Raw genomic sequence first — 24,776 nt, 5'->3', positions numbered from 1 at the left:
TGTCTGGCGGATAAAGATGGTGTTTCGGAGCGAGGAGATATGCTTGGCGCAATTGTTTCTGCAGTCCGGCTCTGAATATGACTGCATCAGTGAGCTCGGGCAGCTGGGGCTGGTCGAGTTTCGAGATGTAAGTAGAAATGATGCACACAATTTCTTTTTTTAAAAAACATAAATATATTCTCCCACCCCTTTAAAAGTATGTGTTCTTTTGTATATGTATTATTTTTGTAGGCCAATCTGTATTGTTTTAATACAGAATGCTTATCCTTACCTGTGCTTTTCTATATGGGTGCATGCATGCTTGAGGGATGGGAGTGAATGGGGGAACGGCCTCCTATAAATAGACCCAAATGTTCTTAAAATTAAGTCACCTGAATATCTGCATTAGGAGTGACTTTTCATGTTTAATTTAACAAAAATGATTAAGGGGTTTAATTAAAGTCACATTCCTCCACATTGCACTTGTCTTGCGGGAGAGTATTATTACAGTATTTAAAGTATGATGAACAAGAATTAACAATAGTATAGCCGGTCTAAAACTTTGTGAAGATGCCATGATAAACCTTGTTATCGCACATCCACCTGACTGGTGCAGTACCTTGCAGCAGCTCGCCTGACCTGTGATGCTTCCTCTGGTTTCAGCTCAACCCAAGTGTCAGCTCATTCCAGCGGCGCTTCGTCAGCGAAATCAAGAGATGTGAGGAGATGGAGAGGATTCTGGGTAAGAGAGCACCTGGGGTGGTTCATGTGGGAGTATAGCCTTGAGCACATGTATCGTCAGGGGAAGTAAGCAGCTCATGGCTGGTTGTGTTTTGTAGAAATGTACAGCTTGGCTGACACTCCAGTTATAATTACCATGAAATAAACTGTCAGCATTTTTTTTTTTGGACAGGCTACCTGCTGAGGGAGATTCAAAAGACTAATATAGCTGTTCCAGAGGAGGATGAGAGCCCGCTGGCTCCTCCCCCCAGACAAGTCCTTGAGATCATGGTGAGTGTCACTTCAACCACATTTGACTGTACAAGTATCCTATTTGTACACATGTCGTAGTGTTTTATAAAGTGCATTTAGATGAACACAACTATATATAAGAGTTGTTTGGAACATAGAGAAGCCTGGCTATTATTCTCTGTATCCAAATAATGAACAGGTTTTGATAGCTATAGCAGTGCATGTGTTGCGTTGCTTCCTCCAGATCTGATAACTTCCAGCTTCCTTTAACTTTATGGTTGGACAAATCATACATTATTCCGCACTGTGTGGCGGTATCGTACATATATACTGTATCATCTTGCTTCAGCTCTGATTCTTGCATGATTTTATAACTGCACCAATCCATCAAATGAAAAATATTCTAGATTTCCCCCCAAGTTAAGCCTGAACCATTTGGTATCTTTAGAAAGGTTGGGACTTCTATTAGATAATACCTCTTGTCTAGATTTAGCGGCTCCATGTAGTCATCAGTAATGGAAGATGAGACAATCAAATGTATCTTCTGCACTCCTGACGTCATACTTTTACATTCACATAGCTCATAATTACATAATTTATCGTCATATTTCTAGTTGTTCTGACCCACTGCTTCCTAACTCACCTGCACACATAGTGGAAAAGTTTAAGGAACCTGGGCGAGTTGTTTAATTGCAACAATATCCTGGTTTCAGGGCTCCTTTTAACATAATGAAGTTTCTCAAAACTGGTGTCTGAAAGTAGGATATGATGTTTAAATGCACAACACATTATATCTTATATCTTAATATCTTATTTTTTTATTTAGTTAATTATTTATCAATCCTAAAAGGTTTTAGTTTTTTTACATTAGATATTTAAAAAACATTCTGTCTGGCTACTGTAACAATGCACGTTTAGTTCTTAAGTGGATTAAGTATTTCTTAATGGAGTTAGATTTTAGGAAAATCAATTGAAGATAGCAACTTCTACTAATAAGATGGGGTATAAAGGTAAAATGGCAATTAAGCAACATTTGTCATCTGTGTATATTTTAAAAACTAATTGATGGATGGAATGAGCTCCCCATTGACATCAGAATAGCAGAAAGTCTCTACATCTTCTGTCGCAAACTAAAAACACAAAAAGCACTTTAGTAGCACTTACGGATAGCACTTTGTAGTTTGTTGAAGAAATTGTACTTTCTGGATTCTTGTTGTTCTGAGTTTGTACTCATGGTTGACTGCACTTATTGTAAGTCGCTTTGAATAAAAGTGTCAGCTAAATGAAATGTAATGACAAATGCTGCAAATACTAATATGACCCAACTTTAGCAGTGATATTTAGTTAAGTGAATAGTTCCTCCTCCCATCAATCAATCTTTATCTACAGTGATAATATTACATTCGGATGCCAGTCATATTTACTGTTGCTTCTCGTCTACCTGAGTTAATGGAAGAAGTCAACTCACTGCTGAATGCAGGCTCATAAGCTGGTGTTCAATGTGTGTTGACGTGCAGGAGCAGCTTCAGAGGCTGGAGATGGAGCTCAGCGAGGTGGCCCGAAACAAAGAGAAGCTGCAGAGGAACCTCCTGGAGCTCACAGAGTACACGCACATGCTGAAGATCACGCGCACCTTCATACACAGCCGCTCCAGAGTAAGTGTGTTTCCAACTGTCTCTCACCTGCCGCTTTTGTTCCAGTGCCACTCTGTTTGCACCTTTAGGCGATGTGCTCCCTCTCACCTCACCGGCAGTGCCTTGTTTTCTTGTGAATGTGTTTTGTTTCCCGGCACGACAGAAGTGAAACTAGAGCCGACTTTAATTAAAGACACGGCCCCAAAGCAGCCATTACAAGCAGCCCCTGACTCACCCGGGCTGCTGTGTTAAAAAGGGATACAGCAAAGAGCAACAATGGTGTAGGATTATGAGCAGTAAGCTGAACATGTTCCCTTTCATAATTAGCATGAGGCTCTTGGTCCCCAGTATGAAGAATTCCCCACAATGGAGACAGACACGGTGACGGGATGCACTGGTATGCAAAGACTGGGAGCCAAGCTGGGGTGAGCCGCAATACGTTTACATCCACACAACAGGACGTCATAATTAGGTCTACCGTTAAGAAATCAACTTTAAACCTAATGTGATCTCCTTTGGCTGTAGGTTTGTTTCTGGTCTCATCCAGCGGGTGAAGGTGGAGGCCTTTGAGCGTATGTTGTGGAGAGTGTGTAAGGGTTACACCATCCTAAGCTACGCAGAAGTGGATGAGAACCTCGCTGATCTCGACACTGTGAGTAAAATTGCTTACTTCAGGATGTCAAGAGAGATACTATAACATTTGTTCTGCGTGTCGTAACCAATCAATAATTGCTGTTTTTTTTATTTTAAAACTTGTTTCCTCTATCAGCTTCTTACTCTGAGCAACAGGGTCTTACATGAACACAGTTATCTGCTAAAGTTTGAACTCTTTTGGTTATTTCACGCTGGAGATTTTCCTATTGTCCTCGCTCTTCTCACTGGCTTGTTGTTGGCAAGGCTCAGTTGGAAGAAGGTGAAGTCACGTATTTCCGTGCAACAATCAGTTTAGAAATATTTGAATCAAAATGGGATATCGGTGTGTCCATGTTGCTAATGTAAATCTGATTAAACCACATTCATAATTGGGTTATTTTTGAAGAGCCGGTGAAGCTCCGACGCTTACAAATCTCTTACAAAGAGCAATGGAAAACATATAGATACAAATAGATTGCATTATCCAACTGTTGCTAATTAAAATGACAGATTAATGCAGCTATGTCTAATTAAAGTCGAGGCTAAAATTAAGAAGAAGAAGAAAAAATAGCTGTTCCCTGATTAATGTGCTCTTCGCAGCTGGTGTCTGAATTCAGCCAAAGATCGTTTGTGAGTTGCTGTAAAAGAAACATCACTGATACGTTGTGTAGTTATAAAAATTGAAAGTAACAAAGAAATAGAGAAATAATCGAGAGATAGTTTTGATGTTTTCAAGGGCTTTAACTTAAAACTCCAGGGTTTAGCTGGCATGTCAATAAAATGATGCTCCAGTATTGATAACATAAGTGATGCATCCTACTTGCGTACCAGCAAAAATAGTTTTTCTTTATGACCTTTTTGTGATCTGTTTTGTTTCAGGGTGAGATCAGCAAAAATGTTGTGTTTCTAATCTCTTTCTGGGGAGACCAGATCGGACAGAAAGTACAAAAAATCTGTGATTGGTAAGAATACCATCATCACATGACTTATGAGTATAACAAATCCTGCTGTATTCTGTATCAGCGCACACGTCTGTCTCTGTTGTCCTCAGCTACCACTGCCATCTTTACCCGCACCCTGAGAGCGATGAGGAGCGGGCAGATGTGTTGGACAGCTTAAGGACTCGCATCCAAGACCTCAACAATGTAAGACTGATAAAGAGAGGCGTTCAACACGCTCACGCGCCCTCACCGAGTTTGTAGTAATTGCTGCGTTCCTGCAGGTGCTGCACCGCACTGAGGACTACCTGAGGCAGGTCCTGCAGAAGGCCTCGGAGTCGGCCTATAGCTGGGTTGTGAAGGTGAAAAAGATGAAGGCAATCTACCACATCCTGAACCTCTGCAGCTTCGACGTCACCAACAAGTGTCTGATTGCTGAGGTGTGGTGTCCCGTCAGTGACCTGGCAAACCTGCGGGGGGCGCTAGAAGAGGGCTCGGTGAGGAAAATTTGAAATAAAAAAGAAACATTTCTTACAGGGAATTATTGTGTGTCGTCTTTAACCCAAACCAAAGAAGTGATTAGAGTCAATTAAAACAGTAATAATGATAACACCACCACAGACAATGTAGATACATGTTTACACATTTTCCAGGCCAAAATACTGTTTGCAAATAGTATTTGGCTAATTGCAAAGCTTTAATAGTTCATTAGATTTAGGACTCGTTATAAGAATCAGTGTTTCTCCTGTCAACAGAATTGACACTGCTTATCTTACTGCTTATCATGTTAAGCACTGAAATTGTATCACTAAGAAGCATTTTTAATTATTTCCCAATAATAATTAGGCTTTTTGGATGACTCCCTCTCCTGAACCACTCCATCTGTCATGTTTAGTATTCCATTATTGGCTGTATGATTTGTTGTTGTTGTAGTTTCTCAGTTTTTGTCACTTGCTGTACACTATGTGTTGGTAATTAAAAAAAAAAAAAAAAAAAAAAAAAAAAAAAATCAAATGTCTCCCAGAATGTACTAGAGAAAAACTTCCTGGTAAAATAATCACTAAAACCTGTAAATATTTAACAAGAGACATGAGTGAGCAATAGGAGCTCCAAACATCATCAATGTGTCTTTTTCTGTGAAATATTTAACGCTGGCTACTCATTTCTCAATCGTCCTCTGCATTTGCTTTGAACAGAGAAAAGGTGATGCCACCGTGCCGTCCTTTGTGAACCGCATCCCGAGCACCGACACTCCGCCCACCTTGTTAAGAACCAACAAGTTCACGTCTGGCTTTCAGAGCATCGTGGAGGCGTATGGGGTGGGGGACTATCGCGAGGTAAGCCCAGGTAAGAACTCCCTCTGTGTCATGTAAAAATAAACTAAATGAAGTGTATTTTTGTTTGCTTTGGAGAAGGTCAGAGTAAGTACATTAAAGCTCTTTTTTCACATTGGCAGCTCCCTACACCATCATCACATTCCCCTTTCTGTTTGCTGTGATGTTCGGTGACCTCGGGCACGGGATGGTAATGACTCTCTTCGCCTTGTGGATGGTGCTGACCGAAAAAAAGCAGACCAAGAAACAGTCCGTTAATGAGGTAGGAATGAGTTGTATGGGTGCCTCATCCATAATGCTGAGACTCATGATTGTAAGTTAGTTTCGGCTGATAGTCGTGTCTCTGTTGATCTCAGATATGGACAGCGTTCTTCAACGGTCGTTACATCATCCTGATGATGGGGATTTTTTCTATCTACACCGGGCTGATTTACAATGATTGTTTCTCCAAGTCTCTCAATATATTTGGCTCTAGCTGGAGCGTCAAGGCCATGTTCACAAATCAGCAGTGGACGTGAGTTATCAGTAAAATACACACACGCAGAAAAAAAGTTTTTTGTCTGTACATATGGGTTTTTTTTAACTAATAAATATCTTTTTTTACATTGCAGAAATAAAACCCTCCAAACAAATGCTTTGCTCACGCTAGACCCCAACATCAGCGGTGTTTTCAGTGGACCGTACCCATTTGGCATCGATCCTGTGAGTAAATGCTCTTTGACATTACTGCCAGGATGTAATTGACTCATTTTCTTGTCATTTTCACTGAGATGCTTTTTAATATCAGATATGGAACCTGGCGGTGAACCGGCTGTCCTTCCTCAACTCCTACAAGATGAAGATGTCAGTTATTATCGGAGTAATGCACATGAGCTTTGGAGTGGTGCTGAGTGTCTTCAATCACTTGTGAGTGGCTCAAGATATAATTCCCAACAGCAACCTACATCACTTTTACTCATTTAGCCTACTTAGAGCATGAACATCCATCAGTGTTTATCAGCATGTGCAGTTCAAATGTCAGTTAAAAAGTGCCAGTATCTTCTAAAATAGATTTACAACTGTCACTCCCCTTGTTTTTATATTTTAATAACCAACTAACTAACCAGCATCAACTGAGTCACGTAAAGAATATAAAGAATATGACCAGCATTATACTTGCAAGGAGGTTTGATGCAGCAACCACAGCAGGGAGTAATATCTCAAAATGTGAAATATCTGTATTCTCAGTTGTTCAATTGGTACACATTAGATTATTTCCAAGCGTTACCTCTACCATAAACCATCTTTTAGTGAGTGATTATCTTGAAATGTAAAAGAATAAATAAGTGTAGCTGTAAATAACAGGAAGCCTCCCATCCCATTCAAAAGTACAGTTTACAGTCAGTTATTCATATTTTTTTAATTTATTTCAAGGAAACTCTGGAAGTAAATGAGTGGATACCTGACTGTGTACTTTTTCATATTTACATAGTTCTTTCCAAGAAACTATTAAAAGTTACAGTTATTCAGCTAATCATAAATGTGTTTAGTCTTTCTGTAAAAACAATAATGACAAACAAAGAAACAAAGAAAGAAAGAAGAAGAAAGAAAATACATAGATATTAGTAAATTCAATTGAATATGAAATCTAGCATATTCTTAAGTGAAAATAAAATAGTAGTAATATTAATAGTTAAATTCCAGTTAACGGAGGTAAACTAGAAAGGCATATAGAGTAGGCCTTAGGTAAAGAGGACCATTGGAAAGGAACAACATTTATGTATTATGTCTTAAAAACAATGTATTGCTTTGTTTTGAAGCATTCAGGAGGCCAATCATTAAAGACACTCTCTCATCACTTTCTTTATTCCCAAACTTTGTTCTCTCCCTTCAGGCACTTCCGGCAGAAATTTAATGTCTATCTGCTATTTCTTCCTGAGCTGCTCTTCCTCCTCTGTCTCTTTGGCTACCTGGTCTTCATGATTCTCTACAAGTGGTTGGCATTCGGTGTGCGAGACTCCAGCGTGGCTCCCAGCATCCTCATCCACTTTATCAACATGTTTGTCATGCAGGGGAAGGATATCGCTCCTCTCTACCCAGGGCAGGTACGTGTTGATGATGTTATCTGAAACATGATCAGCTCTGGATGCATTTAGATCCTCGTTAATGCATTTCCTGCTGTCTTGATTCCACAGACTGGGCTGCAAATCTTCTTAGTTGTGATAGCTATGCTGTCGGTACCGGTGATGCTGTTAGGAAAACCTCTGTACTTGTACTGGCTGTACCGGGGAGGCAAAGGCCTGCGCAGACGCAGAGTATGTAAGATCAGACATATTTTAAATATATCTTGTGTTTTTGGTCATTTATCAATTAAATCAACGCTTTTGTCACACCTCAGGGTTATGAGAGAGTGAGACGCGTAAGTGAGGATGACAACTCCACGGCACCGTCCTATGAAGATGATGAAGATGAAGAGGAGGGACTTGATGAAATGCCAAACAGAGAAGCTCTTCCCAAAGAGGTCAGAGAGCCACCCAATGTTGCATTTCAAGCTAAATGACCTGACATTAAACCCTGACTGTCTGCGATTCATGTCTAGATTTGTGAGATGCGCTGTATTTGCACAATATAATCTACTAATATGTACTGCTTTGCAAGGCTGCATTTACTGAGTAGTGGTTGTGGTCATTGTATTGTTGTTGTGTGTCATGTCACTGGTTTTACAACAACTTGCTAATGGGACTGCGGAGGGAAACATAATATGTGTTGCGCTTATAAATAAGTAAATACAATGTAAGAGAACATGAGAGACACATTATCTGGACTTCCTTTTCATCAGTATGAATAAAGTATAATACCTAATGTATTTTTTGACCTGTTTTGCAGTTTGACTTTGGGGATGTGCTCCTGTACCAGGCCATTCACACCATAGAGTACTGCCTAGGCTGCATCTCCAACACTGCGTCCTACCTGCGTCTCTGGGCTCTCAGCTTGGCTCACGCCCGTGAGTGCAGTCACAGCGGCTACTTTTTACCGTTCTTCATCCTTAGATATGAATTAATTTTTTGTGTGTCTTTGTGTATTGTCCATCCTTATGTTTGTATTGCTTTCAGAGCTGTCAGAGGTGTTGTGGGGCATGGTGATGCGCCTGGGTCTGAGGATGACCACGAAAGTGGGGGTGGTGTTTTTAGTCCCCGTGTTCGGCCTCTTCGCCGTGCTCACCGTTTCCATCCTGCTCGTCATGGAAGGCTTATCAGCGTTCCTCCACGCTCTGCGACTTCACTGGTGAGTCTAATTGTACCAGCTGATCTGAATGACACATCATTCAGGAGTAGGATATTAATACTGTGATATAAGACTTGACATTGGATTGTACCGATTGTAACCAGATGATTATTTTCTCGATTAATTTACACATTATTTGGTCCATAAAATGTCCTAAAATAGTGGAATTGCTCATTTAAAAAAAAGAAGCAAATATTCACATTTGACAGTCTTAGAGCGGAGGATTTTACCATTTCTGCTTTCAAGAATTACTCAAACAATTGATTGATCATTTAAAACACACAAGATCCTTTCAGCTGTAATCATAATACTAATTATGTCTCTTCTACTCTGTAAGGCTGTAATTAAGTTAAGGGATGCCATTTTTGGCTGTTCTCGTCTTTAAAGTTAAAATGACTAAGTTAAACATGTGTTGAGATAGAGATATATATATATATATTCGGCGTGAGCTTGCTTTATTTAATTTCCTGTTTGCATTCATCTTCCTCATCATTTATTAAAAAGGCTTTAATCGCTGACTTGAACACTTGATTTTTCAGGGTGGAGTTTCAGAACAAATTCTACCACGGGACCGGTGTCAAGTTTGTGCCCTTCGACTTCTCCCTCCTGCCCTCCGTTTTTGAACAAGATGGGTTGCTTTAAACAATATGGACTCTGAGGTATTGCACGTGAGTGGGAGCAGACTTTAGTATTGGGAAGGGTGCTGGAACAATTCACACTGTGATGACGACAACAAACCTTCAAGACAATGGACTGAAACTCACTCTTGTAGCAACGTTTTTCACCATGACGATTTATAAAATGTTAGCGGCTGTGCTGACTGCCTTACTCTGTACCCAGCAAACCTCTGAATAAATCAGAAGTTCGAAATCCCTCTTCTGTTAATATTTTAATTTTGTAGGTGATACATCACTCAAACCTACTTGCCACACCAGTTGGGTGATTTTAAACATTTTATTTGCATTGCGCTGTGTAAACTGGTTTTGTATTATTTACAACATGGTATTTAAAATAAACAGTTATACAGTGCAATGTAAAGGTCAAACATTATTAAAGACCATATCAAGCATCCTGATGTAGTGCCATAGAGATTTATTTCTGAGGATGATATGGGGATGTCTTTTTTTTTTATCCTCCACATGATGGGAGAAAACCTGAAGGCATCAAAAACCCAAGAAAAATAAAACCATTTCAACCCTTTTTGTGAAGCATATAGTCACAAAGCACTTTGCAAAATGATTGTACAATGAAAAGTTTTCACTCATAACTGTGATGATGCCAAATGAAAATAATCTTCAACTGTTAGCTGTTTGCTTATTTAATTATTATTGCATTTATTTAAGCATAACCTACCCTGTAATCGATAGAAAAAATGTAAAACACTGCAGAAAAAGTCAAGAAGCCCTTGGCCTTCTTTGATGATGCTTGTTGCGTTTGTTAATGCTAATTAATAATGGTATTTATTTAAATTATTGTCTGTATAAGAATCTAATATTTTACCCTTTTGATGTGTTGAATAAAGGTTTCAAGAAATGCAAGCAAGTTAAGCATTTATGATCTGTGTGATTTTTCTTTTTTTTTTAACTCCTTAATTATAACACTCACAATATGAATTCTCAATTTTCCAGAGTTCTGGGAAAAATCTTTATATATCCCAAATAACGTCTTAATTCAAGGCTTTAACAAGTCTTAAAACCTTACAAAACTATACAAAAGGTTTTTTATGTGAAATGTAAGCCATGTTTGGAGGTGCCCTCTGATGGCTTTAACCTCCAAGTGCAACTGCGTGCCAGAGATGCAGCAAACTGTATAACGAAAGCCCTGTGGGAGTATTGGATTCTGATTAATATTTAAAATGTGACTTAAGGTAGATGTTGCATCTTAGAATATCTAACTATAACTTATGAATCGCGGAAAGTCCATGAAATCTGACTGTTTCAATTGAAAAATTCGATATCTTAAGTATCTTTTTCCCCCTCAGATGTCTGAAAGGTCTACATTTTAACAAATGTAATTAAAACATATTTTGTCATGGTCTATTGTTAATGTGAATATCAAACCCTTTTCCCGAGGCAGTATTCATCCTCCAACTCTCCTCTCCTGCAATGATGTAGGAAACTGCAGTGAATGCCATGTGTGTGTGTGTGTGTGTGTGTGTGTGTGTCTCTCTCTCTCTCTCTCTCTCTCTCTCACACACACACGCACACATACACGCACAGACCTGCACCCATATGCTACAATCCTGTGATGAGGACGTCATCATGATCTCCCTCCCTCCCTCCCTCCCTCCTCTCTCATCTCCAGGCTTTACTATCACACGCAGTCAAAGTGCAGGCTCAGGCGTTACATACAGTTGCATGTAATAACGTGGTTGTTCTCTGGTTCTCGCTGACACCACACCGGTATTTGTGTTGAACTATCTCAGCGTAGAGGGGGACACTGGCTCCGCGTCACCAAACAGCTGCAAGCTAACAGCAGCTCCAGGAGGCTCGGTGCAGCTGGCTCCCTCGCGCAGCTAGCTAACGGTACAGCTGTTGACAGGCGGCGACGACACAGGAACGGGGCTGGCTCTCCGTCCATCATCCCGCAGGGGCACCGGAACCGGCCGAGAGGAGCAAATGAACGAGCTGGTGAAGAGTTTGCCCTCCCCGACCCTCCCGGGGCTCCAGCTGCCGGGGTTGAATGCCGGTAACTACAAAGGCTGGCTGTATAAATGGACCAACTACCTGAAGGGTTACCAGCGGCGGTGGTTCGTCCTCAGTAACGGCCTGCTGTCCTACTACAGGTAACTACCGCTGGTCTGGGATCAGCCCAGCGCTGTGGCTCGAGCTGAATAATGTATGCCAATATGTACAGAATATATGAATCTGACATTTGGTGGTACACTTGTATTTATTCGTTCAATATATATATACAAAAGTTTAGAATCATAATTAAATGAGTAAATGTGTTGCAAATGGGTTAAACAAATAAAGAGAAATATAACTTTTTAACGTTACGTTCATATAGCTAGGTAGCTGTTAGTTTATGTACATAAGGCAACAAAGCTTACTAAACTAAATACAAATTATCTTGTTTCGGCGAACATCAGTTTAATTTTAATTGTATTTGTTATAAGTTGAATCAATTAAACGACACAAAAACAAACTGCATACTGTCACCTATATAGCATATACATACTACAGGGAGAGGAGATAACAAAATAAAGGAGTCTAAGAATAGTGGCCCATCTGTCTGTATATTACTATACATTTTGGATAAGGCAGTTATCCCATGTACACATTGTATAATGTATTGTATGTTAGATATTATATAAACCACAACATAATGCTAAACTACCTTCACTATACTAATATATGAGATCTTTATGAAAGGGACCATTATCATGTCAGACTAAAGATCAGTGTGTTAAGCTACAGTGCATATTAGCCTCAGGAGAAATGTAGGCTACACTTTGTCCAAAGCATGACAGTAGAGACAAGTCTTCATGTTTGACAGACTTATTGGGATGTTCTGCTATTTCAACAGTAAGCTACTTTGAAATCTATCCAAAACTGAGCTGCCCCATTTTACTCATCTTTTCTTCTAACTGTTTGTTTGTTTCCCTCAGGACTCAGGCAGAAATGGCACACACCTGCCGGGGCACCATCCCCTTGGCAACAGCACACATCGAGGTGGGTGACACCTGTCACCTGGTGTTAACTAGTGGAGGTCGAAGCTACCACCTGAAGGCCACCTCTGAGGGAGAGTGTCAGCGATGGGTCTCAGCCCTGCAGCAAGCTAGGGCCAATTCCACTCTGCTGATGCACCACTCAGGTGAGATGGGTACCTTATATTCTGTGTAGTATGTTGTAGTGTTCACAACTTTGCTGTAATTGTTAACGGGTGTCCAGCTCTACCAATGTGTGGGGAATGTTCACACACAGTACTGACTGAGATGCAAAGAAATAATGTGACTTCTAAAAATGGGCAGCCCTTTGATTCAGGCAAACTAACCTGTCTTTTTTATTAATAGATGTGTTGTTCTTTTTAAGAAGTAACTTTCAGAATGTCCCGAATATGTACTATGGTTCACCTGTGAAAGTCTAACGTAGACAAACCAATGTTGCAATGCTAACGCAACCAAGACCTAGTTACCTAAATGCACATTTTATTTACTTGCTATGTAAACAACAAGCCACAAGAGGGCAGTGTTGTTCCGTGTGTTAACCTTCTTATATAAAGTCTATGGTGTTAATGCAAAATCTGCATTTAATCATGTCATTTTGAATTATTTTGCCTTACAATATTCACTTTTTTACCTCAGGACACTATCACACAATATGATATATATTTCTATCGACCGTTTCCTGCTGCTGTCTAGCTGGTCTTTGTTAAAAAAAAAAAAAAAGGAGCATCAGGATGTACAGTGGATTTTTTTCCTCTCTCTCTTTCTCTCCCTCTCTTCTGCACAAATGTGCACAAATGCACATTCAGCCACCACCTCCCTCCCACCCCGTCTCCTTTCACCCTCCTTGTCTCCTTCAGTATGACGACAGTGAGAGTTGAATGAAATGACCTTCCTTTAGACTCCTCCTCCCGTTCTGGTATCAGGAGGGGTAAAAAAGAGAGAGGGTGTTAGGCTTTTCATTGAAAATATTTTTCGCCAAACACTGTGGACAATAGGGAGACACGAGTGTAGCCTTTTCAATGAGAGTCACCTTGTAAGTAACCTTTTAATTATTTTACTGAGAGCAGAATACTAATTAGGATAAAAGCTATGAGCTTACACGCTTGCTTGCTTGCTTGTGTGGGTTTGTAACTGATGCAGTGAGTGTCTGTTTTGTAGTTCATTAAGTTTGGTTGTATTTTGTTCAAATGTCTATGTAAATACGCCAATTGGATTTTTCATAGGACAGAATTTGCCTTAATGTTGACAATGGCATCGTTATTTTCAAAGTCAATGCAGAACAACAGAGCAGTATTTTACAATCGCTCTGTGTCAAATGTGTGATTTTTCTCAGGATTATTACTGTAAAGACAGCTGCTAGCTGATACATTCCTAAGAGGAGTGTGCCTTTAAGCCCCTTTTACTGCTGAGTAAAAGCTTTGCCTGAAAGATAGGAATCAATGTTTTCTGTTTGTCTGCCCACATTAGCATTAAGAAACCATGTGTGAGGTGTGTATGCTGTATCTACCATTGTTTAACGGTGGTGGTGAGCAGAGCCCTATTAGAAGATTTTACACAGCCTAACTTTCTTCCAGAGGTTTTCCACGGTTCCAAAATTGTGTTTTACGGTGCTGTTACTGTTTTGTCTAGATTGTTTTCAACTATTTATTTTCATCATAGATTTCTAATCTGACCACGGCCATTTATGTTAGTATCCTCTAATGTACTCTTCTTGAAAAAACATTGGTTCTACTGTATGTCTGCTTCACATAATGTTAGGAAGAACCACGTGTGTGTTTTTATGCATGTATAAGCCCACACAAAGACCCTTTTGTGTGTTGGTGTGTGATGATGTGATTACAGATTTTATAGTGCCTTTGGTTATGAGCTGAGTGACAATAACAGCAGGGCAAACTAATTGGCTAGAAGTGGATTAGAACGGCAGTTATTAAGTGGATATTGCGAAAATTGTCTGGCACCTAACTTGTAAATGCTATCACATAACCACTACATGAGTACCCTTTTTATAATATACATAAATAGGTATGTTGTGATATACAATTCAAACCTCTCTGATAACCATTGACTTCAGGGAGAAAGTTTAACAAATATTAGTGTGAATCCAAATAACTGCTTAGTGTAGCTACAGCGAGCTTTCAGCATATTACAGCCAGACTTTGATTGCTTCATCTATATTGCAGAAGCTTACAGTGCATTCCCCTGATTCTTAACACCGATTCTCTCTTCCTACACTGTGTCCATCTTGGCGCTCATGCCATCACCTGTGGGAGTGTTTTCATGATTCAACGATGAGTCACCAATTTGTCTCAGTGTCCTGCGTGAAAAATAACCCATTAATACACAGAGCAGTCTCGTAAGCCTCTCCTCTATGTTATTATTCCATGGATGGGTTTGATGGCTGTAAGAAGTGGTGCACTTCCAGATTATTTGCTCACTTCTTGATATGGGTCATGAAACCATTACAGATGCTTCAAGGATTTTTTTTCACCCTGTCATTTTTACTCTCCTCCTCCTGAGACTTTGAAATTCCAGTTTGCCCTTATTGTTTTTATGTATTTTCCTCTTTAATAGAGTAGTAGTTTCTCTCCTGGCTTTGATAATCACTAGCAATGCAGACTGGCCTAGATTTAATCAATGTGCTCGGGAGTTTTCAGATTACACGCACAATCTGTTTCTTTTAGCAGAGAAGAAATGTTTTGACCTAGAAAGGTTCTATTTACATATGACTGAGACATTCATTTGCATATTAAGGAAAGATGTATTTGCTTTGACATTTATAACTAACTAGAGCATGAAACTAACCATTATCTAAATTTGTACTAATGATAGTAGAATTTTTGAGATGAATCTTTTAAACAACACTTTAATAGAGCACAGTTTGCTCTTTTATCCTCTCCAACCCACATACTCTTTCTCAGGTCCATTACAAGCACTATTCAAAGCCTCAGCATGCCTTTTAAAGGTCTTGTCAAAATCACAAGGTCTAGTACCGAATGTGTCATGGCATCTACAGTTTTCATTTGATGTCACTGCAGCCACAAAAAGGTACATAATAGGGATTTAGCTTCAATAACCAAGTTGTCCAAGTAGATATAATACAAATCTATATTTTAAGCAAAAGGGAAAAAGGTCAATATGAGAGAAATACCGACGTGAACGATTTTTAAAGGTAATGTCATAATCATATTGTCAGCAATCAGTGCAGTTTCCCTGCTCCGCTTCTAAAATCCCTGAGACTGATGGCTCAGTTCATGCCAAAGAGGGGTAGACAGGGAGACAGAGAGCGAGAGAGAGGGGTAGAGGGAGAAAGATAGGGAGAGAGAGAGAGGAAGAGAGGAGGGAAAGGGTAGTGCGTCATTGTTTGTTCTTCCTTTTCTTCTAAAAATAGCCAAGCCTCCTGATTGCACAGGCCTATGTTTCCAGGGCAACGGTGTTCATTCACAGCTTTTCAATCTTGTAGAGGAAGAGGTGTGGGGGATTGGGGCGTGAAGTGTTATTATCTTCCTCCATCCGTTCCCCACAAACATTAAGTATTGAAATAGATTGTCTAATGTCTACTTTTTACAGTACAATAATCACCCAATCTTTTCATACGTAACAACCCCTCATGATACCCGTCATCTTTGGTAAAGTATTAAAATGTGTGCACTGCCTCTCTTTTTTGTGTGAAGATGACTCGGGAGATGACGGCCCCGTACCTCAGGAGGACCGAGCCCTAACCCAAGGGGTGCTCAAGGCTCTGGCCAGCAAGCTAGAGGACCTGAGCACCTGTAACGAGCTGATAGGAAAGCACGGCGCCGCCCTCCAGCGCTCTCTCAGCGAACTTGAGGAACTGCGCGGATCCGCTGACGGCACAGACAAAGTGAAAGCTGTTAATGAGCGAGCCACCCTTTTCCGCATCACCTCCAATGCTATGATCAATGTGAGTTTGCTTGTCCCTTTTTTAATGAGGGATGCAGCTTGAGGGCTCTGCCTGCTTCTTTTTAAGTGTGTTGTGTTCACACCTCAGGCTTGTCGTGACTTTCTGGACGTAGCAGAATCTCAAAGCCGAAGGTGGCAAAAGACCCTGCAGTATGAGAGAGAGCAGCGTCACCATCTGGAGGAGACCATCGAACAGTTAGCCAAACAGCACAACAGCCTAGAGAGAGCTTGGCGGGAGAACCCCACATCATATACAGGTGAGACGCATCACTCTCTTTTGTGCAAAAGGCAAAGTATAGTCTCACAGAATAAGAATATGGCCCCCTTCTGGCCAGTAGTAGTGATGCATGAATAAATCAGACTTATCCTATCTTATTTTTTTGTGTTTATATTTTTATGGGAAGTAAAAAGATATGCGAAACAACCCAATATTTAAACTCCCAGTATAGTAATAAAAAGTATGTTGTAGTTAGTTTTTGATCAGATTTTCACATGTGCTAATGAAAAAAATGTATTGAGGTCATTCTTATAATGCAAAGCAAATATCTTATTAAATGTCCAATTAGTGTGGTTGAAGGTCTTCTTGTGACAACTGGTTCTCTTTTTTGGCACTGTTTTTTTTGTTTGGTACACATTATCATAATTTATTATAGCTACATTACATAACTAAAACGGTTGTAACCTAGTTGTAATAAATTCAGCATCTACTCTAAATCGCAGTTACAAAGGCCAATACACAAGTGACTTTGTTGTCACTGATATTCCCTATTTAATTTGTTTTTATGGCAACGTAAAGCAACTTTGATAAGTAAATAGGTAAAATAACTGCAAACAATTAAGGAATAACAATTAAGTTCAATCAATCTGTTATCTGTTTGTCTGAGCACTTTATCTTATACTTGATTTAATATGATTGCACTGTTGTTGTCGTTGATTGTTGTTTGTCTCATCTTAACGTCTCGTGTCTAATGTATGCACCTTCCGCCTAGAAAAATTCCTCGTTTGTGTAAACATTCCTGGCAAATAAACGGTTTCTGATTCTGATTCTGATTCAAGGTAGTTTTCACTGTTATGTATTATAGTATGGCGCCTCTGTTATTTGGCCACCCCTTGTAAAGCAGCACTGTAATATGCTGCTGATGTGTATACATATATATTCAAAACATTCAGATAACTGTCCTGTGTTTGTTGCCGTAGGTGTGGAGCGGTCTCAGCAGGGGGACGCGAGTGATGAGAATGACGAGGCAGAGTTCTTTGATGCGATGGAGGACTCCCCTGCATTCATAACTGTGACTGCCAGTGGCAACATACAGCACAAGTGAGACATCCTCTCTATAAAAACTAATCTCAGAGCTGTGTTCTCGATCATCTACGATCACCGTTACTTTGAACGGTAATTTAAATTATTCTGCTTTCTCTCAGGCGCTCAGGAAGCAATCAGAGTATGATGAGCGGAGGAATGTCCAATGACTGGACTCACAATGAGAATGTAGGTCCCAAGCATGATCAGTTGTCTCAATAGTTGGTTTTTATATACACCCATATGCACTTACATAAAAATGTATTCAAAATGTTGTCATATTTTTTTCAGGACACCTCAGGCACAAACCACATGCAGCTACGAAGAACAAGACGCAGTCGTATTCCTGACAAGCCAAATTACTCCCTTAACCTGTGGAGCATCATGAAGAACTGTATTGGCAAAGACCTGTCCAAGATACCCATGCCTGTAAATGAAAAAGCATACCGTACAAATTGGCTGTAATACAGTTTTTTTTAATTTGAGTGACTTACAAGAAACCTTTTCTGTCTGTGTGATTGCAGGTAAACTTCAACGAGCCGTTGTCGATGCTGCAGCGTTTGTCGGAGGATCTGGAGTACAGCGATCTTCTGGACCGGGCATCTCGCTGTCACTCCTCTCTGGAGCAGATGTGCCTGGTGGCTGCCTTTTCTGTCTCCTCTTACTCCACCACAGTCCATCGCACAGCCAAGCCCTTCAACCCTCTGCTGGGGGAGACTTACGAGCTGGACCGACTGGAGGAGTATGGTTATCGCTCCATCTCTGAGCAGGTGAGACAAACATTATATATATGTATATTTTACACACAGATCAAATTATCCCGTAGTGAAGGACGTCTATATTGCCTCTGCTCACACGAGCTGATGCCATTCACCATCAGGTCAGTCATCATCCACCAGCTGCTGCCCACCATGTGACGTCACAGCGAGGATGGACCCTGTGGCAGCACATCACTATTGATAGCAAGTTTCGGGGAAAATATATTTCTGTCTTGCCATTAGGTAAGAAACAAGTAAATGTATGCGCTCATGCTGACAATCAGTGTAATAAATACCTCTACACATATGACCTGGAAATACACACAACATATTTGTTAGAAAACAAATAATTAACCGTATGTAAAACTGTGATTTTATTCACCATTTTGATGTTTGTGTGTCTTCCTTTCTCTTCCCTGTAGGAAACATTCACCTGCAGTTCCATTCAAGCGGAAACCACTACGTGTGGAGCAAAGTGACTTCAACGGTGCACAACATCATTGTGGGGAAACTTTGGATTGATCAGGTGTGCTGCTGTTAACTCAAAACCACAGCCTGTCTTGTGTAAAAAGTGAAAATAATAACTTAGAATATATAGTATTAAGAATTAGAAACTTTCTAATAATATTAATAATAATCATCTCCAACAGATGCAATTACTGTTTGGCATCAATGCGTTTTTCTTTCTGTTTTCCCGTCTGTTGCTGTTGGCAGTCCGGGGACATTGACATTGTTAACAACACTACCAAGGACACCTGCCATCTCAAATTCTCCCCCTACAGCTACTTCTCCAGAGACGCCCCACGTAAAGTACGTCTGTTGTACTGTCCCTTCTGTAGAGAGTTGTTTCAGATGGGAAACCGACAGCTAGCATATTTGTTGATTGTCTTCATTCCGATTCCATTGCATTTCCACAGTTTTACACTTTAGCTACACATGTCAGTGTCAAGAAGCACTGTTAGCATAATATTGGTTCTTAATATGTGTAACTAATCTTGTATCTTCCATGCTTGGTGATTAGAAGTGTATAATGTTTAAGGGATGTCTTATTTCTGAAAAATATTGGTGTTATACTATCAGTCACATACAAAATTAGAATTTCAAAATAAAGTAAAGTGGTATCCAGCGGTGAACATGTCAGTGTCTAGCAGTCCGAGCCTGCATGTAACTGATCTCTTCCTGTGTGTCACCTTCTCTGGTGTTTCTAGGTGACAGGAGTGATAGAGGACAGAGAGGGCACAGCCCATTACATTCTGTCAGGAACCTGGGATGAAAAGATGGAGAGTGCCAAAATAGTGGACAGCAGCCAAGGATGCGGAGGTTCTGAAGGCAAACAAAAGACAGTTTATCAGACTCTTCAGCCCAAACTGTTGTGGAAAAAATACCCTCTGCCGTATGTTTATCTTATCTAGCACATTTCTTCTTTAAAGATTGAATGTGTAATTACACATTGAAATACCTACTCTCCTTTAAAATCATCCCTCTTCCTCATCTATCTTTCACTCTACAGAGATAATGCAGAGAACATGCACTATTTTTCCTCCTTGGCTCTTACTCTCAACGAGCCAGAAGACGGCATAGCGCCCACTGACAGTCGTCTGCGGCCAGACCAGCGGCTAATGGAGGCAGGTGTGTGGGACGAAGCAAACACCCATAAGCAGCGTCTGGAGGAGTGTCAGAGGCTGGAGAGGAAAAAAAGAGAGGCGCAAGCCAATCAGGCCCTGGAGGAAGGTGAGAACAAGGAAACCCACAAGAACAAGGAGGATTAAAGTCCCCCTTCACTCACAAATATGTTTTGCTTATTGTTACTTCACTTTAATTATTTGAGTCTCACTGTGCAGATATATGGTGTATGCGATGTTTGGCACATCTTATATCTGAGTTTGAACAGATTAATTTACAAGAAGGATTTTGTGACAAGTGCAATGTGGAAACTTGAAACCTCCAGACCACATACACTGAGAGTGAGCTTTCTAGTGAAGTAGGAGACATCTAGTATCCAATAGATTTTTATCTATTTTTTAAATGAACAACATTTGCATGTTCTTATATTCTTGCTTTTTCTATGAGGGAATTAACTGTGAAAATTAACTTTTATGTGTCACAAATTTGCATTTGAAAAGAATAGATCTTCATCCATCATTTTTACTATAGCATTGAACTGTAAACCTTTGTTTCCCGAAGTGGAATTGGCAAAAGCTAAGCTGCACCTAAGCAGACCTGGCAGTAATTCACAAGTAAGATTACAGTTTCAGTGGGTATAAATATGAAGTCCAATAATTTGGATTCAGCTTTCCCCTGACAAGAGTTCTGACTATTTTCAAAGAAGAGTACAATAGTTAGAGAGAAAGAAGAAACTAAGACTGATATTATAGAAAATAGTATACATTCGAGCCATGCTTTAAGAACACATGCCTCTGCGTCATCAGGGCAAGACATCGAGGGTTACCAGCCACTGTGGTTTGAAAAGAGGGCAGATGATACAACAGGAGAACGTACCTTCGCCTACCGGGGAGGCTACTGGGAGGCCAAAGAAAGACAGGACTGGAGCCAATGCCCGGAGATCTTCTAAGAAACAAGTTCCCCTTACACCGTGTATCAGCTGAGAGGTTCCTCCTAATGTAAGGATACTCTGTGACATATGGAAAGTGTGTGTGTGTGTGTATTGAGATTAGCCATCTCTCCCAGAATTTCAAACAGAAAACATGCTCCTGCTTCCACTTAATAACATACTCTCTTCTGCTCTACTCTAGCTTCTGTTTTCATAATGCATGGGCTCATGTTGTGTGTGTGTTGTGTGTACGCTGATTCAGCACCATAAAGAACTGATTTATGAGAGTACATCAAGTTCTTATGTGTGTGTGTGTGTGTGTGTGTGTGTGTGTGTGTGTGTGTGTGTGTGTGTGTGTGTGTGTGTGTGCGTGCGTGCGTGCGTGCGTGTGCGTGCGCGTGCGTGCGTGTGCGTGCGTGGAGCTGAATGATTGGCATATGCTTTACAGATACATTATTTCTGTACCGAAACACATATTGTATTGGATGTGTATGGGGATAACTTGGGGGCAAGGAGTGCCGAGGAAGTTTTGGGACAAGCACTGAATGTTCTCCTCAAAGTGGGAACAGCATGTTCCTCATGCTGGGCCGCATGAGGAACAGGACGACGCATTCTTCTGCGCTTAAAGGATTTTTCACAGCAGAACTTAATTGATTGATCCCCTGATTTCTGGGAATTTTTACTATTGCCCAAACTGTATCTTGAAGGATTTACAGTCATTGTCCAGTCTGACTGGACTCGGACGAGCAGCTAGTACTGGGCCATGAAAACCAAAGTAGATTTCGTTCTCTTTGGGTGGACAACTGATTGAATACGCCATGCTGTTTTATAGACAAATGCTGCTTCCACATGATCTTCAAATTGTTTGCATTAAAGAGACACTCCACTATTTACTAGTATGAAGATTACTACACAGCCTGTGAAAACGATTGTGAAGGGGTTTCGCACGCTCCGAAGGAAAAAAGTACTACTCTCGGCTGGAGTTAGAAAAGTGAACCGAGCTGGGAGGGTCCAACTAAAGACGCCATTGATTTGTGTTCTGGGGAAATATAGGATCCAGCTTTTGTGGAGCTTCGGCCATTCTAAGGACTAAAAGTGAGGATGTCTGGACCCTTTGGTGTTTCTATTTTGACCACTCTCTTTTAAATTTGTCTCTTACAAGTCCTCAAACTTAATGGAAGAGTAAATCTCTGGAGTATCATTTCAAAAAAATCTCTGAGATACTGTACAGATTATAGAAATCCAGCAGGCTATGTATATTTCAGGGTAATTTTTATTTTGTTCAAATTGTATTTAAATGATCAGGGTTGAGGATCATGGCAATGATCAAGTAGCTAGTGTGTTTCCCCTTGTAAAAACACCTTTATTTGGATATGTCAGCAATAACACAATTGCACACAATGTCACTTGAGAAGAAAATACTTTTTGCAGCACAAAATGTATGTTTTGGTAGCAGTATTCCATGAGCTGAATGATAGTTATGTAAAGAAATCTGATTTATACAGATCAGAAAACAGAAAAATGGGCATTACATATGCCAATGTTTTGTGTGTAATATTATACATACAATAATTAATATTACCCTGCTTATTTATAATTTTCATCCTATTGTGTATTATAATAAGGCATGAGGCACATGTATAATTGCCTGGTTGCTTTTGGCCTGTATATAGCAAGAATATAATAGAAATAGAGTTGCCTAATGTATTATCACTGTATGAAAATATGGTTTCACATTACTTGAACATTCACATTGTGAGCACTATCTAAACTTTATCTGTGTATACATAAGCTTAAATGGAGTCGAGATTGTATACCTGTTATTGAGCTGTTAGGGAAATTAATTTATGAATACGATATATAATATTGATGATGCAAATAAGGTGTTGTTTAAATAAAGCACAATGTTATGTTTCCCTGCAGGTAATGATACATGCTACATAATCTCAAAAGTTTCCATGGCATCATATAGCTATGCATGGTTTTAGAGTGCTTCAGCACTTCTGTAGTGGAAAGCCTCTTCACCTAGCCAGTAGTTTGTGGATACTTACTGAAACATGATGTGAACTCACCTTTTGTGCCCAATGAGCTCAAAAATATAACATTTTTGAGCTCAAATAAAAAGATAAAGCTGAAGCGTGCTGTTGTTTCCTGTCAAACCAATGTTGTTCATGTTTTTTAACTCACAAGAGACAGAGGATACCGAAGATATCTGTCACGATGCCTCGAGGCCAACAATATATCTATCTTGGGACCGCTGCTGTCATGAGTGCAGAAAAACAACAACCAGACAACAGAAATGTCTCATCTGACAATGATACATAATATTACATACTAATTCAGTTTTAAGATATGCTAAAAAATGTGGATGTTGCAGCTTATTTCCCAGAATTATATATTAACAACATAATAATATATTTGTGGCACCTTTAAAACTCCACAAAGTCAAAAACATAACAAACAGAAAACAGGCTCTCAGAGATGATGCAAAGGATAAGACTGAGTTGGTTCGTCTAAGCCTTTGTATTATGTTTTTGTTTGATTAATGTATTTTCCTATATGACAAATGTAAGCGAATACATTGTAATTGCATTTCCTTGTTTCCACCTGAACTTAACTGTCATCCATCCAGACATAAACCACATCACAATTGATATGGTGGATGTTTCAGGTATGTTTACTTTGCACCCTGAAATAGCATGATTAACAGACCCCTCTTCATTTAGAAAAAAAGGGATGTCTTGTAAATATTTACATTGTGAGAGAGAGAGAGAGAGAGAGAGAGAGAGAGAGAGAGAGAGAGAGAGAGAGAGAGAGAGAGAGAGAGAGAGAGAGAGAGAGAGAGAGAGAGAGAGAGGTTACATGCAGCTTGAATGTCGCCCACAAATGAGTGGCATTGCCCTTTAAATAAACCGACCAATGACATTGAGGCGCGCGCGCCGCGTCGGCTTGTCCGACAGGCAACTGTCAGACTGATGAGCTTTTTTTTTAGCTAGGGAAGGGATGCTGTCAAGGTACACGTCGAAGACCACAGCTAAGAACGACGAAGCTCTCGTGAGAAAAAGACGCAGCCGTGGTGTGACTATCGTTCACTTAACAAACGTAAGCTAGCGCCGCGTCACGCCGGAGTGAATGTTTTTTTTAATGTTTTTTTTTTTTTTAATGTTAGATAACAACGTAACGCTAGCTAACCAGCGCAATGAAGGAGAGCGTCGCGAGCTAACGTGAACATGTCAGCGGTGTCAAGTGGCAGTCCGTAGTGGAGGGAAGCCTTAACCCACTAGACGTATTTTATTTTATCACGAGAACTGTTGTGTTTGTGTGTTACCGAGCCGCCCCGCTGTCTCACTAACAGCAACCGTGTTGTTTCGTGCTCGTGAACAGGTTTTCCCTCCGCTCCACTTCTCGGCAGTCCGCTCACTTCTCTGCCCGATATCCAGAAGACGTGACGCTATAGTTACATGCATGTCCAGTAAATTAAGTCGCCCCATTGTGTTTCGCCACTACAATGCCGATGTTTTTGGCGCATCACAGTGAAGTCGTCACAGTGTCAGGTAACAGGTTAATAACCAATCGCCTCAATCCCCGTCGCTTGTTTCCAGCTCTCCCCTCTCCTCATTCCTGCCCCTGTCTGTCCTCCATGGGCCAGCATATGTCATTTTGCCTGCGCGGGGTAAGTTACACAACCAAAATAGAAACACGTGTCTGTAGGCGGTGCTGAGAAGAAGAAAAATGCAGGTTTACTGATCAGCAAAGACTAGCTCGCGCAGCAGAGAAGAACCGCTGTGTCGCAGGGTTGTTGTTTTTTTTTCTCGCGATTTA

At 40.3% G+C, this 24,776-nt stretch overlaps 2 protein-coding genes across 2 annotated transcripts; both read left to right on the top strand.

The window, feature by feature from the left end:
- Nucleotides 1-16: 16 nt before the first annotated feature.
- On the top strand, nucleotides 17-9,396 carry atp6v0a2a (ATPase H+ transporting V0 subunit a2a; the record flags this gene model as incomplete). The annotated part of the gene is made up of 20 exons (XM_079235340.1): nucleotides 17-127; nucleotides 643-721; nucleotides 893-990; nucleotides 2,469-2,606; nucleotides 2,913-3,010; nucleotides 3,111-3,237; nucleotides 4,098-4,180; nucleotides 4,270-4,363; nucleotides 4,441-4,653; nucleotides 5,353-5,503; nucleotides 5,613-5,752; nucleotides 5,847-6,004; nucleotides 6,102-6,192; nucleotides 6,278-6,396; nucleotides 7,364-7,574; nucleotides 7,665-7,784; nucleotides 7,868-7,990; nucleotides 8,356-8,473; nucleotides 8,583-8,754; nucleotides 9,294-9,396. 20 exons carry the CDS (start codon nucleotides 17-19, stop codon nucleotides 9,394-9,396), a joined length of 2,547 nt encoding a protein of 848 aa, XP_079091466.1.
- Nucleotides 9,397-11,372: 1,976 nt separating this feature from the next.
- osbp2a (oxysterol binding protein 2a) lies at nucleotides 11,373-20,975 on the top strand (the record flags this gene model as incomplete). The annotated part of the gene is made up of 14 exons (XM_079235507.1): nucleotides 11,373-11,539; nucleotides 12,365-12,570; nucleotides 16,096-16,346; nucleotides 16,434-16,602; nucleotides 17,543-17,663; nucleotides 17,768-17,834; nucleotides 17,937-18,074; nucleotides 18,170-18,415; nucleotides 18,526-18,646; nucleotides 18,826-18,929; nucleotides 19,118-19,213; nucleotides 19,612-19,796; nucleotides 19,914-20,134; nucleotides 20,833-20,975. 14 exons carry the CDS (start codon nucleotides 11,373-11,375, stop codon nucleotides 20,973-20,975), a joined length of 2,235 nt encoding a protein of 744 aa, XP_079091633.1.
- Nucleotides 20,976-24,776: the final 3,801 nt, after the last annotated feature.

This window comes from Taurulus bubalis (assembly GCF_910589615.1).
Source record: "Taurulus bubalis genome assembly, chromosome: 19".
Lineage (NCBI taxonomy): Eukaryota > Metazoa > Chordata > Actinopteri > Perciformes > Cottidae > Taurulus > Taurulus bubalis.
This window is presented reverse-complemented; position numbering and strand designations above follow the sequence as displayed.